Source organism: Quercus robur, chromosome 11, assembly GCF_932294415.1.
Source record: "Quercus robur chromosome 11, dhQueRobu3.1, whole genome shotgun sequence".
NCBI lineage: Eukaryota > Viridiplantae > Streptophyta > Magnoliopsida > Fagales > Fagaceae > Quercus > Quercus robur.
Genome location: NC_065544.1, coordinates 25175483 through 25192900, shown reverse-complemented (window position 1 = coordinate 25192900; position 17418 = coordinate 25175483). Strand labels below are relative to the sequence as shown.

The following is a 17418-nucleotide window of genomic DNA, read 5'->3' as shown; positions in this document are numbered from 1 at the left end:
TCATTAGCGTCGCAAAATAGAATCGTATCATCCGCGAACAAAAGATGCGAGACACATACCCCTCCACCCCGACTACCATCAACCCTAAATCCGCAAGCAAGTTAATATTATGAATTATGATATCACTTTTCTCAAGTTGGTGCAAGAATCTAGGTTGCAAAAACATAGGAAGCTCGCAGATATTGCAAGCAAGATTGACTTGAAAACATTTTTAGACCTTAAGGCTTAAACCAAAGTGTACTCAAAAGCACCATTCTTGATAAAGAAATGTTACGGAAAATATGTAATACTAGCAATCACGCAAAGATAAACAAAACCTATTGCAGAATTGTGAATCAATTTATCAATAGTATGACTTGCCATTAGTCTCAACCCTACACTAGACCTTTTCCAACACCCTCTACTTTATTTTCCAATGTAACAAATTGACCCTTGATTCATCCATAAAAATGATTAAGAATCCAAAATCTATCGTATACACATGCAGACTCTCTTAGAATCAGCTGGTGGAAACAAATTGGCCTTAGAGAAAATTAATTACAACTCTGAGCTAGGATTTGTATTTACTTAAGCATGGCCTTTTTTCTTTTGTATTTGAGAAAAGAGAATCCATGCATGCTTCTTGATCTTCACTATACTTCAAATTCATTTAAGGAAAGGTAGCCTGCAAGACATAGAAAGATTGCACTAAGGCAAAGAGTTTCCCTATAGTAGCAGTATGCATTTCTTGCCATGCAATCAATGATGATGGTTTAGTTGCTACTGAAACAGACAAATTGCTCGATGATGAGTTGCAAGTGACAGCACCCTGTGGTAGCAACCATTAATTTCAACACCAAATTTATCTTTCAGTACCAAATAAACCCATTAGAACTGTAAATTAGAATATAGTACATATTGTAATACTAAATCCAGAGAAATAATTAAACCTAAGAACAAATTTATCTGTTTGGTCAAGTTACTCTATTGAAACTAAAACAATATGCTATAAGACCCCTAAATATTGAGGTTTGATGTAAATATCATTTGATTGAATCCTGAATATTATTTTTTACTTCATCCAAAAAACTCAAAATTTTTTAGGATTTTACAAAACTTACCCCAACTTGAGAGATATGTCTGAATCGTCATTGTTTTGAGGATCAGATGAGCTGCAAATATTGGTGATTGACTCAGATGATTGACCTTGTTCAAGTACATATGTTTGAGTGCTAAACAGATTCTCCATCTGTGGAAGAGACATTTTTTATAATTGAGATAGAAAGAGAGACGGAAAATTTTTTCTATAAAAAAAAAAGACCTATTACCTGTTTTAATCGTTGGTTTTCTTCCATCAGTTGGGCTCCCTGCATTAAAAGAATAAGATGAACAGAGAGCCATTACTAAGACTTCTTAGCCTTAAATACAAAATATAATTTAATTAATATGGTAGATTTACCTAACTTCTTATATAAGAAATCAATACGTTATGAATTGGTATAGGTCAGGTGATAGGATAAACAATATAACAATCAGTTCTGAATTTACGTTGACAATTGTTTCAACTAAATACTCAATGGTGCTTGTTACTTGTTGTTAGCCATGTGAACTTTTCCTTTCTCTACCCATTGAGCTAGCCAATGCACGCAAAGACCACTATTTATATGAACTTGCACCAACTTGCATTAACGTTATGACAAAGTTTTACAGCTGACATTTGCTAAAGATATGGATTAGGGTTTAAGCTTATTACATTATAGTAGTCTTAATTGTACACAGTACTAACTATATTACTGCAATCCTAGGGTTAACACAGAGTTAGTCTACTGCACATTCCCTTAAATAAGTACACTATTATACACAAAATTCAATAATGAATATATAGTTGTTTAAAATTTTCTACTGTTCACGTTGGCCTCTAAGACAAAACCACCTTAATTCCTTGTGTTCTTTCAACTTCTCTTAGTTTCTTCTTTCCACCTAATATTTCAATATTTTACCATGATATCTTTATGGAGTGGATCATCACTAAAGTACGAAACTGTTATACATTGAAACCATATGAACTTTAGCTCAAGGGCGCTGATCTGTTCCGGAAATGTCTTGCAAACATTTTAATAATTGTATCAAATGTCCTGCAAAGATTTAAAGTTTGGAACATGACCTTTTGCTGAAGGGCAGTGATCTCTTCCAGAAATCTTTCACCCTGCAAGACAAAAGTTTCTTATATTAAGAGAAAGTACATAAATTTCAACACTCCATTATAATGCCGGCAAACAGAGATAAAAAAGAGAGACAAGCCTTTGTTTCTATAACACGGCTCAGGCCTACTTCAAGCTCTTTCTCTAGTTTCTGTAATTCTTCTATATCCATTCCAGGGAGCTCTTCTCCCCTAATCTTCCTGTGTTAGGTGTGAACATTTCTCAACATTAATTTATTGTCGTATGTATATGTCTTTACAATAACAAGAGGTTAGTGACGTATCTATAATACCTCAGTTCATGTGTCTTCTCCTCAATTTCCTTGCTCAACATGGCATAGGAGGTACCGTTCTCAAGCTAATATAAACAACATGCCGTTTATGAAGATTTTTGAAATGTGAAGTGTTACCGAGCACTTTTAATATAACAATGGTTCTAAAATATGTAAGCATTTCCTGCCTTAAATAAGAAATTCTTGGGGCTGCCGTAAAAGTCAGAGTCATCATTCTGGGAGTGCAGCAAGTAGTCTTCAAAGTTGTTAAAAAAGAAAATACCTAGCTTTTCTTATGGTGGTAGGATTTTCAATAAAACGCAAATTTCAAAGCTTTCATGAAAATTTCAAGAGAGTGGATAAAGAAATAATACAAAGTCATATTTCCTTCTGACAATAATAAAATTACCTGCATTAAGTTATGGCCATGACCTATGCCACTTTTTGGACAAATTCCTCCATTTAGGCATTCATTTAGTAATTTTTGCTATTTATGGTAAGGTTTTTATTTTTATTTTTTTAACTTTCAATTTAGAATTTAGAATAAGATCCAATTTGTTTTGAGATGTCTCATAAGGTTTGTAGGATTTGATTTTGTAAATTTTCTAGTTTTGATCTTTTTGGTGATTTTTCATATTTCTAGCCTCCCTATGATTTCTTTTCCTATTTATATGCATAGTAGCCTCCAAGGAAATTAAGAATTTCATTAATATAAATTTCAAAATGTTTTTTCTCCATTGATCCATAGGGGATTTTAACATTGTTCGTTTTCCTAGTAAACGGTTGGGGGGATCTCGCCTTACCCCGGCTATGGAGATGTTTTCTGAGTTCATTGAGGAGCTTAGTTTGATAGATTTGTCGTTGGAAGGAGGGATTTATACATGGTCTAGTGGTTTAAATCAGCCTTTGATGTCTAGGACAAACAGGGCCCTGGTTTCTCATGACTGGGAGGATCACTTTCCAGATGTGATCTAACACGTTTTACCTTGGCCTATTTTAGACCACTTCCCCATTTTAGTGGAGGTAGGAGGGATATTAAGGGGGAAAAATCCTTTTAGCTTCGAGAACATGTGGCTAAAGACGAATGGATTCAAAGATAGGGTCTACTCTTGGTGGAATCGATACTCCTTCTCAGGTACTCCCAGTTTTGTACTTGCCAAGAAGTTGAAGGCATTGAAGGAAGATATTATTTAGTGGAACCGCAGGGATTTTGGAAATGTAGAGCGTCAGAAAAAAGATTTGTTGGAGACTTTGAAATTATTGGATGCTAAGGAAGGGGAGTATGGCCTTTCTGAAGTGGAGATTGGTGAGAGGGCTATGTTGAGATCTTAAACACAGAACCTTCTCTCTTTGGAAGAAGTCTCGTGGAGATAGAAGTCGCGGATGCTTTGCATCAAGGAAGGAGATAACAATACCAAAATTTGTTCACAAGGTGGCCAATTCTTGGAAATGGTATAATCATATTAGTATGTTGGAGGTGAATGGGGTTATTTATGAAGACGAATCTGAGATGGCAGACCAAGATGTACAGTTTTATAAAAACTTGTACAAGGAGACTGAGGTATGGAGGCCTTTTGTGGAAGGCCTGGAGTTTGATCAGTTAGAGGGGTTGGAGAGGGATTGGCTTGAACGGAGGTTTGAAAAGGAGGAGGTTCTTCGAGTTGTCAAAGAGTTGGAAAGAGATAAAGCTCCTGGTCCCGATGGTTTCTCTATGGTTTTCTATCACCATTGTTGGGGAGTTGTGGAAAGAGATGTCTTAGCTGTGTTTGAAGAGTTTTATCAACACAGTAAGTTTGAAAAATCTCTCAATGCAACGTTCATAGCCTTAATCCCTAAAAAGAATGGTGCCTCCAATATTCGAGATTTTAGACCTATTAGTTTGGTGGGGAGTGTTTACAAGATTTTGGCTAAGGTTTTGGCAAACCGCCTAAAAGAGGTGTTAGATAAGCTGATATCTGAGTCTCAGAACAATTTTGTGGGTGGTAGACAGATACTTGACTTAGTTCTTATTGCTAATGAGTGCATTGATAGCAGGGTGAAGAGTAAGACTCCGGGGGTTATTTACAAATTAGATATGGATAATGCGTATGATCATGTGAACTAGGAGACTCTTCTAGATTTATTGAAGAGAATGGGATTTGGGATGAGGTGGTGTAGGTGGATCCACACTTGCATATCTACAGTCCAATTCTCTATCTTGTTTAATGGGTCTCCTGCCAATTTCTTTGGGAGTTTGAGGGGATTGAGACAAGGGGATCCGCCATCTCCCTTGTTGTTTCTGGTTATAATGGAGGTTTTCAGTAAGATGATGAAAAGAGCTGAAAGGGCTAGTTTGCTTCAAGGTTTTAGAGCTGATGGTAGTCGGGGTGGAGGGGTTTGTATCTCACATCTTTTGTTTGCAGATGATACGATTCTGTTTTGTGATGCAGATGAGGAGCAGACTCTACGTGTTTGGATGCTTCTTCTTTGTTTCCAGGCAGTGATAGGTTTAAAGGTTAATGCGCTGAAGAGTGAGATGGTTCCCATTAGGTAGGTGCCTAATGTTCATGTTTTGGTTGAGATTTTGGGCTGCCGGATTGGGTCTTTGCCTGTGACCTATCTTGGTATGCCATTGGGGGCATCCTACAAGTCCCCTACCGTTTGGAATCCTATCTTGGAGAAAGTTGAGTGTAAGTTGCCTGGATGGAAGAAGATGTATTTGTCAAAAGGTGGAAGACTAACGTTCCTTAAGAGCACTCTATCTAGTCTTCCTACATATATTTTTTTATCTCTTTTTACCATCCCTATGCATGTGGCCAATAAAATTGAGAGCTTGCAAAGGGATTTATTGTGGGGGGATGCCAAGACACATTTGGTGGGATGGAACAAGGTGTGTGCACCTTTGGAATATGGTGGGTTAGGGGTAAGGAAATTAACTACTTTTAATAAAGCCTTACTAGGGAAGTGGTTATGGCAGTTTGGGATCGAGGAGACAAGGTTTTGGAGAAGGGTTGTAGCACTAAAGTTTGGGGAAGATTGGGGGGGGGGGGGGGATGGACATCCAAGCTAGGTAGAGGGGTACACGAGTGTGGCTTGTGGAGACGTATCCGTATGGGTGGGAAGGAATTTAGCAAAAAATATTTGGTTTGAGGTAGGGGTGGGAGATAAAGTTAAGCTATGGACAGATCTATGGTGTGGGGAGTCTCCACTTCAATTGACTTTTCTGAATGTGTATGGGATGGCTTCCAATAAAGAGGCATCGGTGTCCTCTTCTCTTGATCGGTTAGGGATAAAGGCACGGAGAAGCTGGGATGTTCATTTTATTCGGAGACCAAATGATTGGGAAATGGGTGGAGTGGATGATTTTCTCCGCACCTTGGGTTCAAATCTACCTCCCACTAAAAATGGAGATCGTATGCAATGGAAGTTGACAAAGAATGAAGATTTTGATGTCCGATCGTTTTACAATAAGTTAAGAAGACCTTTGCACGTTATTTTTCCTTCGAAAGGTGTATGGAAGGTTAAGGCTCCTCGGCGTGTCTCCTTCTTTGTGTGGACTGCTATGTGGGATAAGATCCTTACAGGTGATAATTTGAGGGGTAGAGAGATGGATTTTGTTGATTGGTGCATTATGTGCCGTTGTAATGGAGAGACAGTGGATCATTTGCTTCTTCATTGTGGTAAGGCTCATAGGTTGTAGAGTTTGGTGTTTAGATCCTTTGGGTTTTCATGGGTCTTGCTAAGAACGGTTGCAGATACTCTCTTTGGTTGGTGGAATTGGCCTAGAAAACATTCATCTAGCATTTGGAATTTAGCTCTTTTGTGCTTAATGTGGTGTCTTTTGAGGGAGAAAAATTGGAGGACGTTTGAGAACTTGGAAATCTCGGATGACCAATTATTGGCTTCTTTCAGTGGCTCCCAATTTGACTGGTCTAGGGCTTGGGGAATCACCTCTAGTGACTCTCTCCCTATGTTCGTTAGCTCTCTCCTTTGTATTTAGTATCTTTTCCTTTCTTTTCTCTCTTCATAATTTTCTTTATCTGTATTTTTTCTCTGCCTCATGTTTTTTTGCATAAGGCAATGTTTTTGAATATATATCCTTATTACCTATCAAAATTTTTTTTTCCTCCAATCCTTTTGGTGGACTTCAAACTTCTCCTTGTGAATTAAAGGAACCTCTTATGGATTCAAGAGTTATTATCTCAAAGTAGACATAATCTATTTCTTATGACTTTCCACCTCATTTATTTACCAACTAAAAAACTTTAAAACGTCATACCTGTAGCTCAAGAGACAGTTGGTCCATTTTGCCAAGATTATCTGGATGTAGATTTTGCCTTTCAATTACCTGCTGCATACTTCATACAACATAAGGATAGCACATTCAATTCTTTTATCTCTCTCTCATTTTAATAAAATGAAAGTGCGGATGAACTTACAAACTACTAGTACATATTTCTGACTCATATCTAAGGAAATAAAACTTGAGTTGGTGACTGAAGAATTTATTATTATCTCAAGTTGGCATCTCTGCCATTGTCTGCAGGCCAATTGTGTTTTCCTAATTAAAATGTGAAGCACAAGTGATATTTATATTGATTAACAAAAACTATGTGCAAACTTCTAATTTGGTCAAACTATAAAAGGTGAACATCTATATGAACTCCTAAATTATTTATATTGATTGACACAAGGGGTACATTATGATGCAAGGAGCATTAAAATTATTTAAGATTTATTTTTGAATGTAATTTTTTTTTAACTTTAAATTTTAAATTGAGCTTTATTGTTAAGGGTTTTAGGTGATTTGACTAGGCGTTTTTCTATATTGGTGTAATCCCTAGACCCTATTAAACTAGTACTCCTGTAATTGTGAAAGGCAAGACAATTTGAATTAGAATAATATGAATATTTGAGAATGATGACTTTTTCTTTGTTTGGTAGTGATGCCAAATACACTTAGGTGGTGATGCCTAGGGCTTGCAAGCAAATTTTAGGAGGTGGAGCGTAAAGTTTGTCCAGTTTATCCTTTTATTCTTCTTTTATCCTTGTTTTCCTATTTTATTCTACATCAACTTGGTATTAGAACATCTTATCCCCTCCACCCAATTCAAATCAGTACAAAAAGGGGTAAAAAAAAAAAAAAAAAAAAAAAACTCCATCCATTAGCCCAATTTTCGAAAGAAGAAGTGAGATTAGCCAATTAAACCTAGAAACGATCAAGTTCTTTAGCAGCAACAAGTAAAGTTTTAGTCTTTGTATTTTGTGGCTAAAAATGACTTCCTTTGATAGAGACTTTGAGGCGCAGCTTAAGGAGGATGTGAAAATCCTCCTTAACTCCTATTCCTCCATTGATAACCACCTCACTCTTATTGATATAGACAAAAATTTGTTAGCAAATGTGGATCAAGCACCATCCAAATCAATGCAAGATGCACTTTTACCCTCAATGAAGGCATTGGTCACTAATGAACTTTTCAGTTGCATCTTGCATTACTTAGATCACGAGGATAACAACACTAGATGCCCCATATGATGATGAGCAAATGAAGGAAAAATTTTAGCTGATTGTAGCAACATTTGAAAACTTTTCTATTTGTCTCATGTGCCCAATTGTTACCATACGAAGGCGGTTTCAATTCTTGACACTGTTGCAAAGGTCCGGTCATGCTTGGTGATGTTGGACCTTGAGTGTGATGCATTGATTGTTGAGATGTTTCAAATTTTCTTTAAAATAATTAGGTCCATCTATTCACTTGTTGTATTTTCGGCCATTTTAACAATTATGTCTCTGGACATATATAAAGAAATTTCCTTGATTCTTCTCAGTCCACTTTTAGCTAGTGTATGAAAGGATTCAAAGCTGGCGGGTCTAGGAGATCGATTATTATCCCTACAGGCAAGGAGAAAAATGGTTGGAGGGCTTTTGGCCTTGAACTTAGAAAGATGTTGAATCCTTCCCAATATGCGGTGGGTGGAACTGGTCTTCCAAAATTTATTACTTAGGTGCATAGGCATTATTTAGAGGCTCAAAACTCTAGAACTTTTGCTAAAGCTGTGCAAGGCTTTCATGGAAAAGTAGAGGATAGAAAGCAGCTAAAGCAATTAGGTACCACTGTCAAGAGGAAGATGACATAGTTAGGAGAGGAGAAGATGGTGGTGAATCCGAGACTTACAGGTGCCAAGGTGGGGGATTTTCTGGTGGGCAAGCCTGATAAGATGGTGGTGGAAGAAGGGGATAGGAGGGAGCAGTGCATTAATGAGAAGACAGAGGTAGGTGAGCAAAATCAGGCAAAAAGTAGGATACGTTTCCCAAGTTTTAATTTGAATTCAAAAGCCTATGAAAATAGGAAGAAGAGTTTTGTAGGGAGACTATGCTGGACAGGGAGTGGTCTTATCGAGAAGGTTGAGGTGATAGGGAGGAGATGGGTTTCCTGGGATAGAAAGAATGGAAGAGCTCAGAAGTACAGATGGGTATCACGAGCTGGTAAGGAATTGTGTAAGGGTAAGCTGGGTTTGGGCCCTAACTAGCTGGCAGCCCAACTTCCTATTAGTGTGTCATGTTCAGGCCTAAATGTCATAAGCCCAATAACCATTGAGTTTGGGGAATGTTTCGTTAATTTTGTTGAGCCCTTATTCTCAGTCAATATTTACAAGAAAGCTGGGGAGAGTCTATGGGCGAGTCTGATGAGCTTCGAGATGCCGATGCAGGTGGCTAGAGGTCCTGGGTGGTCATCGAAGGTACGAGTTCAAGCCGTAAATGGTGGATCGTGCTTACCGGTGTGTCCGATGCCACCAACGAGCCTTGCTTTACCGATACAAGAGGTGCATCACACCGGTGTACTGGTGGTTTCGCCACATCAGGGTGGCGTGTCGCCGGTAGGAGTGTCGGGGTGGATCGAGTCTCCTCCGATGATGGTTTTCAGGCTCAACTCTGATCGGAACAGCATTTTGGGCTCCAATTCGTTGTTGGGTGGGTTGATTTCTAAAGGTAAGAGGACGGTGACTCTCGTTTTTGTGTCAAGATTGGTTGGACCTTCTTTTCCCGTTCCCTTTCTGGAGGTGGTGCAAGCTGGAGCACTGGGTTTTGGGGTTTTAGGTCAGGAGGTTAATTCTTCCTATAGTAAGGAACTTTTTAGCCTTCCTAGGGAGGTCATGCTTGTGGAGGAAGCAGCTAATTTTTCTGTGGGTTTTGGTGAAACAGATTTCTCAGTTGGCCTTCCTCTGCAAATCATTGCTCCGAGTGTGTCGACGAATTTGGCAGAGTTGGAGGAGGTCGATGAGGTATTGAGTATTGAGACTAACTAAGTTAGACTTCTAGGTGGGTGAAACACAGAATTCTTGGTTTCAGTAAATTGGTTGGGTTGTCAATGTCTCAACATAAGAAGTTGTGCATTGCTCTCTTATAGTGTCTTGAATCAATGATGGAGGCAACCAATGTGTTACATAGGAAAGCACCGGGTAGCAAAAAATGGGCTAAGTCAAAAAACAAGGGACATAGAGAGCTGCAAAACTTGATCTCTTCGGTGAATTATGATAGGAGATAGAGGGTGGTCTTGTGCTACTGTCGGTAGTTGGGGATATTTTAGTGTTTATGAAGATAAAGATGATTTCGTGGAATGTTAGAGGTTTAAATGATCCTCGGAAACGTTTTGTGGTAAAGAATTTGTTGCGGGAGTGGAAGTGTGATGTTATTTGTTTACAAGAGGCGAAGATTGTGGAGCCGTCCTTATGTGGATTGGGCTGTTTTGGAGGCTAATCAGACTATTGGTGGTACTTTGCTTATGTGGGATAAAAAGGTTTTGGATAAGATGGAGGTTATGGTTGGTAATTTCTCAGTGTCGGTAAAGTGGCAAGGGTTGGGGGACAAGTTTATATGGGATTGCTCAAGCGTTTATAGCCCCAATGAGAATGATGAGAGGGGCCACATGTGAGATGAGTTGGTGGGTATTCATCAGTATTGGAGGATATAATGGTGTTTCTTTAGGAACTTTAATATTGTTTGCTTTTCTAGCGAGCGTAAGGGCGAGTCCCGCTTGACCCTGGCTATGGAAAAATTCTCTGAATTTGTTGAGGATCTTAACTTGGTTGATTTGCCTTTGGAAGGAGGTAGCTTTACATGGTCAAGTGGTTCTGATCAACCAGCGATGTCTAGGATTGACAGAGCTTTGGTCACTCCAGATTGGGAGGACCATTTCCTAGATGTTATTCAAAGGATTTTACCCCATCCTATCTCAGATCATAGACCAATTCTCTTGGAGGCTGAGGGAATGGCAAGGGGGAAAAGTCTGTTTAGATTTGAAAATATGTGGTTAAGGTCAGGGGGATTTGTGGATAGAGTTCATACCTGGTGGAATCGGCACTCCTTTGTAGGTACGCCTAGTTTCATGCTTGCAAAAAAACTAATGGCTCTGAAAGAGGACATTGTGCAATGGAATCGCCAAGAGTTTGGCAATGTAGTGCATCAAAAGAAGCAATTACTGGAGGAGTTGTAAACATTAGATGCTAAGGAAGGGGATTTTGGTCTCTTTGATGGGGAGATATGTCATAGGGTAGATTTGAGGTCCCAGGTGGAGCATCTTCTTTCCTTGGAAGAAATTTCATGGAGACAAAAATCTAGGATGTTATGTATCAAGGAAGGGAATAACAACACCAAGTTTTTCCACGAAATGGCTAACTCCCATAGAAGGTTTAATTATCTGAGGATCTTGGAGGTGGATGGGCTAGTTTTTGAGGAGAATTCTGAGGTATCTAATCAAGTAGTACAATTTTATAAAAATTTGTACAAGGAGACTAAGGGGTGGAGGCCTTTTATGGAGGATTTGGAATTTGATCATATTGGGAACATGGAAAGGGTTTGGCTTCAAAGGAAGTTTGAGAGAGAGGAGATTCTTCAAGTTGTAACTGACTTGGATGGGGAGAAAGCTCTAGGTCCGGATGGGTTTACGATGGCGTTCTATCATCATTGTTGGAGGGTAGTGGAGAAAGATGTTTTAGCGATTTTTGAAGAGTTTTCCATCATTGCAAGTTCGAGAAATCCCTTAATGCTACCTTCATCGCATTAATTCCTAAAAAGAACGGTGCCTCTAATATTAGTGATTTCCGTCCTATTAGTTTGGTGGGGAGTATGTATAAAATCTTGGCTAGGGTCTTGGCAAACCATTTGAGAGTGGTTTTAGATCAGTTGATCTTTGAGAATCAGAATAGCTTTATGGGTGGGAGACAAATCCTTGACTTGGTCCTTATTGCGAATCAGTGTGTGGATAGCAAAGGGAAGAGCAGGGTTCCTGGTGTCATTTGTAAGCTTGATATGGAGAAAGCCTACGATCATGTGAACTAAGAGGCTTTGCTGTATTTGTGGAATAGGATGGGTTTTGGAGTGAAGTGGTGTAAGTGGATCCGTTCTTGCATATCCACAATTCAGTTCTTTGTTTTGATTAATGGATCTCCAGCTGATTTCTTTGGTAGTTCAAGGGGTTTAAGACAAGGAGATCTGCTATCTTCCATGCTATTTTTGATCATGATGGAGGTGTTTAGTAGGATGTTGAGAAGAGTGGAAGGAGCTGGTTTAATCCGTGGTTTTAATCTTGAGGGTAGGAGGGATGGTGGGGAACGTGTTTCTCATCTATTGTTTGCAGACGATACTATCCTATTTTGTGATGCAGATGTGGAGCAAATTCTTCATATTCGGTTGTTGTTACTTAGTTTTCAGGCGGTAACAGGATTGAAGGTCAATGTGCATAAGAGTGATATGGTTCCAATAAGGGAGGTTGTTGATGTGCATGCCCTGGCTAAAATCTTGGGCTTCAGTGTTGGAACTTTGCCTATGTCGTATCTTGGCATGCTGTTGGGGGCTTCACATAATTCCCCTTCAATTTGGAATCCAATTTTGGAAAAAATTGAGTGGAAGTTAGCCGGGTGGAAGAAGCTATATTTGTATACGGGGTGTCGTTTGATGTTACTCAAGAGTACGCTATATATCCTTCCAACTTACTTTCTATCGCTATTCACAATTCCTACTCATGTGCCTAATAAAATTGAAAAGTTGCAAAGGGATTTTCTTTGGGGTGATAGCAAGATTTATTTGGTAGGTTGGGATAAAGTTTGTGCGCCTATAGCCAAAGGTGGTTTGGGGATAAGGAAACTTACTACCTTCAATAAGGCCTTATTGGGGAAATGGTTGTGGCGGTTTGGGAAGGAAGAGGATCGGTTATGGAGTAGGGTGGTAGCTTCAAAATATGGGGAAGAATGGGGGGTTGGACCTCTAACCTGGGTAGGGGAGTTCATGGGTGTGGTTTGTGGAGAGGTATTCGCATGGGTTGGGAGGATTTCAGCAAAAATTGTCAGTTTGTTGTTGGGTTAGGGAATAGAGTGAGGTTTTGGCAGGATGGGTGGTATGGGGATCAACCTTTTCAATTGGCCTTTCCAAGGTTGTATGGTATCACCATTGATAAGGAGGTTTCTGTAGAAGCTTCTTTGCCAAGGCAGGGGGTGGAGGAGAAAAGAAGTTGGGATGTTCGTTTTATTAGAGATTTTAATGATTGGGAGATGGATGAAGGGCTGCATTCTCTTCGTATTTTGGGAGCCAATACTCCTATTAATGCTGGAGACTGGATGAGATGGAAATTGAAGCCTAATGGGGTTTTTGACATCCGAACGTATTATAACAAATTAAGGAATTCTCCCTCAACTATCGTTCCTTGGAAAGCTATTTGGAGAACAAAGGCCCCTAGGTGAGTTTCTTTTTTTGTTTGGTGTCTAGCTTGGAATAAAATCCTTACGGGAGATAACTTGAGATTGAGGAGACTGGATTTTTGGATTGGTGCATTATGTGCCATCATTGTGGAGAAACGGTAGATCACTTACTTCTTCATTGCGAGATGGCGTATTGGTTATGGAGCTTTGTTTTTATAACTTTTGGCTTGTCTTGGTTTATACCTAGATTGATTCCAGACTTGCATTTTGGTTGGTGGAAATGGCTAGGGAAGCATTCGTCTCAGATTTGGAACTTAGTCCCATTGGTGGAAATGGGTCGAATTTTACCCGATCCGATAAAAAATAGGGTCGGGTCCGGGTTTTAGCAAAAACCCGACCCGAACCCAGACCCGACTCGACCCGTTTACAACTTAAGTAAAATTACTAAAATACCTACCTATATATATATATATATATATATATATATATATATATCACTTATGTCAAACCCTAACTCATTTCTCTGATATCTCTTAGCTCTAGCCGCCTCTCTCAGTGCTCTCACCTCACCCTCAATAACTCTTTGTCTCATTTTCTCTCAAGCCACCCCACACAATCTCACCCAGTCTGGCAGTCACCCTCACCCTCACCCTCATTCACTCACCGTCCCACCCTCACCTTCACTCTCATCACTTGGTGGTTGCTATTTGCCAAGGAGAAGCACGGAGGTTAAATCGGAGAGAGATGTGCGAGGTTTAAGCCGTGACAGGTAGAGAGGCCCACCGCCGATCATCGGAGATCTTGGTGGTTTGAGATAGAGAGAGGTCGAGTAGGAGTCCAAGATCGAAGATAGAGCCTTGGTGGACCGAGTTCTCCAATATTTTTTTTGGGTTCTTTTTTTTTTTTTTTTTGGGTTCACGTCCTCTCTCAAATCTGAGTTTGTGTTTGTGATTCTGTGAATCTATGTTTGTGGATCTGTGTTTATGAATCTGTGTTTGAAAGGGAAACTTTTTTTTTTTTTTTTTTTTAAAGATTGTATGGCACAACAGTGGCGGACACAACGATGCCGTTGAGTTCTTCTTCAGGTCTCGTGGCATTCAACCTCTCTTCAGACAATATATGGTGGATTTTATGTGTACATGTCAAATTCAAAGTAAAAAAAAGAGAATGCCAGAAACTTTTTCAATATTTCGTTATGCTTTTATATGTATATCTGAAAATCTCATTACATAAACACAAACTATGACAAACACAACCATATTTTGTATGTGTACGCCGTTGAGTTCAATTCTTTTTTTTTTTTTTTGGTTGGACTAAACGGGGCCCGCGAAGCCCGGTGGGGCGGGTCTGGGCTCCGGAAAAAAAAACTCGTTTAGTAATCAGGCCGAGTTCGGGTCGCAGGTCTAAACCTGCGGGTCGGGTTCGGGTATGAAATGACCCGGCCCGAACCCGACCCGTTGCCATTCCTAGATGCAAAACTGTTTTCTTTTTCTTTTGATGGGGGGCGGTCAGATTCGTATGCTATACATGAGACACGTCGGAATACTAAGAGCTCTATTTGGGTTAGACGTAGGGGCATAGAGTGGTTACTTACTTGTCTCGAAGATATACGAGATTGGGTGCCTGGCCATGTTTTACTTTGTAAGAGATTCAGGGAAAATGGGAAGTTGTTAGAGTTCTGTGGGAGATCTAACAAAGCTAGTCTGTTTGTTGTTATTGTAGTATATTTTGAAGGGTCTAGGAGAGGTTGAATTATGATACCGGCAAGCTCTAATAGAGCTGGTTGGTCTTTGTTTCAGAATGAGCTTGGGAATTTTTGCTCTAGTGCTAAATCGGTCTATTTGGCCAAAGTTTCTGTTTTTAATGGTAGTGGAGGTGGTCGGCTTGCTAGTGATGGCCGGAGTGGGAAGAGTATGTCTATTTATGGTAATATGTAGAAAATCAGGAATTTTGAAAAAAAAAAAGGAACTAAATGGGGGTAGAACGTGATTCATGGAGATTTTTTAGAAAATGGTTCAGCTAGAAATGGCAATGGTTTAGCTTTATATGGCAGACCCACGAGGGCATTTAAGTTTAAGTTGACTCCTGCTTTGTTGGCTTTGAGGGTGTGCAAGCCTGAGGGAGGGAGACGTGTTGTTGTAAGTTATCTGGATGTTAAGGAGATCAGTTGGACCAAGAATTTTAGTGGTGGGCCAGAAGTCTCAAAACAAACAGGTGGGCTTGTTGAAGCCCAACCCGTTGTGCAAATGTCTTCACTTAAGTAGGGCAGTTTGGTCTAGCCCAGTTTTTTTCAAGTGAAGTCAAATGCTTAGTCGACGTGGGTAATCAGCGAGAGCTTGAGAGGTGTTTTGTTTGGTGATTCCGAGGCGCCGGAGAGCGTAGCGGTGCCGGATCTAGTTCTCAGTGCCTCTGCCCTCAACGTTGACCCAATCCATGGTGCCTCGATGACTTCTTCGTCTGCCATTTTGGAGCTTCAATTTATGAGCTAGAGCTTGATGGGTGCACGCCGATGGAGGATTCTGATGCACTGGGGGCTGATATGGTGGATTCTGGCGCTGGCAAGGTAGGTTCTACTTTGGCAAGTATGGCGATGGTGTCTCTAGCTCTACAAAATGGGTCACAGGCACATCGTCGGCAACAATGGGTGAAATGGAATTGTTTTTCCCTTTTGGCTAAGCTGGGTAATGAGATGGGTACTGAGTTTGAGGAAGGGGAATGAGATGGGTAATGAGATGGAATCGTTTTTCCCTTATGAAAGTGTCTCTTCTAGGAGTAGGAGTAGGAGCAGAGCTCTTTCGAATGCTGTGGGTGTTGTTAGTAGTTTTTAATGAATTTACACCTACTTTCTTGGAACGTAAGGGGGCTTAACAATCCTCGAAAGAGACAGGTTTGTAAAATCTTCTAAAAGAGTGGAAATGTGATATTGTTTGTTTTCAAGAAACGAAAGTAGCTTCTCTCAACACTGCTTTTGTTCGAAGTTTATGGGGAAGTCCTTTCATTGATTGGGTTGCTTTGGATGCTGTCCAAACTTCGGGAGGGATCTTACTGGTTTGGGACAAGAGGGTTTTTGAAAAGATGGATGTTATTGTTGGACATTTTTTTGTCAGTGTCTTATTGAGAGGGGTAGTGGATGACTTTGTTTGGGCTTGTACAGGTGTATATGGCCCCAATGATGACGGTCAGCGGTCTTTTTTGTGGGAGAAGTTATTACAGGTGCGAGCCAGGTGGCCCATGGCATGGTGTTTAGTAGGGGATTTTAATATTATCAGGTACCCAAGTGAAAGACTTGGTTGTGAGTCGTTCAGCCCTGCTATGTTTGCCTTCTCAAACTTTATAAAGAGTAATTCTTTAGTAGATTTACCGTTAGGGGGCTTCCTTTACTTGGTTTAGAGATTCTGGTATCCCCTCTATGTCAAGAATTGACAGAGCTTTGGTTTCTCTAGATTGGGAGGAACATTTTGAGAATATATCCCAAAGGGTGCTTTCACGTGTTATTTCAGATCACTGTCCGCTTTGGTTGGAAGCTGGTGTTGTTCGACGAGGCCGCAGTGCCTTTAAATTTGAAAACATGTGGCTGCAAGCTGAGGGTTTTGTTGATAGAGTGCAGCAATGGTGGGTTGGTTACAATTTTACAGGCCGTCCAAGTTTTATTTTGGCACAAAAGTTGAAGGCTTTGAAAGCTAATTTAAAAAAGTGGAACAGGGAGGTGTTTGGTGATTTGGCTTTTAGAAAGAAGAATTTGCTGACTGAACTTATGGGTTCAGATGCTAGAGAGGAGTCGGTGGATCTATCGAATGAGGATCAAAATCGATGCATTTAGCTCAAAGGGGACATAGAACATTTGGCTTCTCTTGAGGAAATTTCCTGAAGACAAAAGTCTCGTGCTTTGTTTGTGAAGGAGGGAGATAATTTCATGTAGACGTTGTTCTTGTAATGCTTATATATTTCATGTAGAGTAAAGTAATTTGTTTCATTTTTCTCAATCAAGACTACTTGACAATTTCAATTTGTATATTGCACACTCTTTGAACTTTCATCATACACTTGCAATGTAAGCCTAATGGTGTTATTTGCTAGTGGAAGAACACTACAACTAAGTAGATTTAACATTTACATATGTGATATTACTATAGAAGATAGGAAGAGAATTTATTTAACGAGATCAGAGCTCACTTTTGTGTTGGAATCTTTAGCATTAGATTTTATGTATGCATAAACAAAAGTGTTTCAATTGATATATGTTACTCTAAACAAAAAATTATAATCTCTAACGTTGCTCCTAAGCTAGTCATA

The 17418-nt window shown here is 39.7% G+C and overlaps 1 protein-coding gene across 14 annotated transcripts in view; it reads right to left on the bottom strand.

Moving 5' to 3' along the window:
* Positions 1-296: 296 nt before the first annotated feature.
* LOC126705333 (MADS-box protein JOINTLESS-like) overlaps positions 297-17418 on the bottom strand; it is a 272125-nt gene continuing 255003 nt past the window's right edge. For 4 of the 14 annotated variants that reach the window (XM_050404269.1, XM_050404272.1, XM_050404268.1 and 1 more), the window contains exons 3-8: positions 2473-2537; positions 2281-2380; positions 2144-2185; positions 1308-1346; positions 1101-1228; positions 297-808 (exon numbers count right to left, since the gene is read on the bottom strand). In XM_050404269.1, the coding sequence (XP_050260226.1) occupies positions 760-808; positions 1101-1228; positions 1308-1346; positions 2144-2185; positions 2281-2380; positions 2473-2537 (423 nt within the window). In that variant the 3' untranslated portion in view covers positions 297-759. Of the gene's footprint in view, positions 809-1100; positions 1229-1307; positions 1347-2143; positions 2186-2280; positions 2381-2472; positions 2538-6709; positions 6789-17418 lie in introns of all 14 variants that reach the window. The other 10 variants (XM_050404273.1, XM_050404267.1, XM_050404262.1 and 7 more) reach the window with 7 other exon arrangements.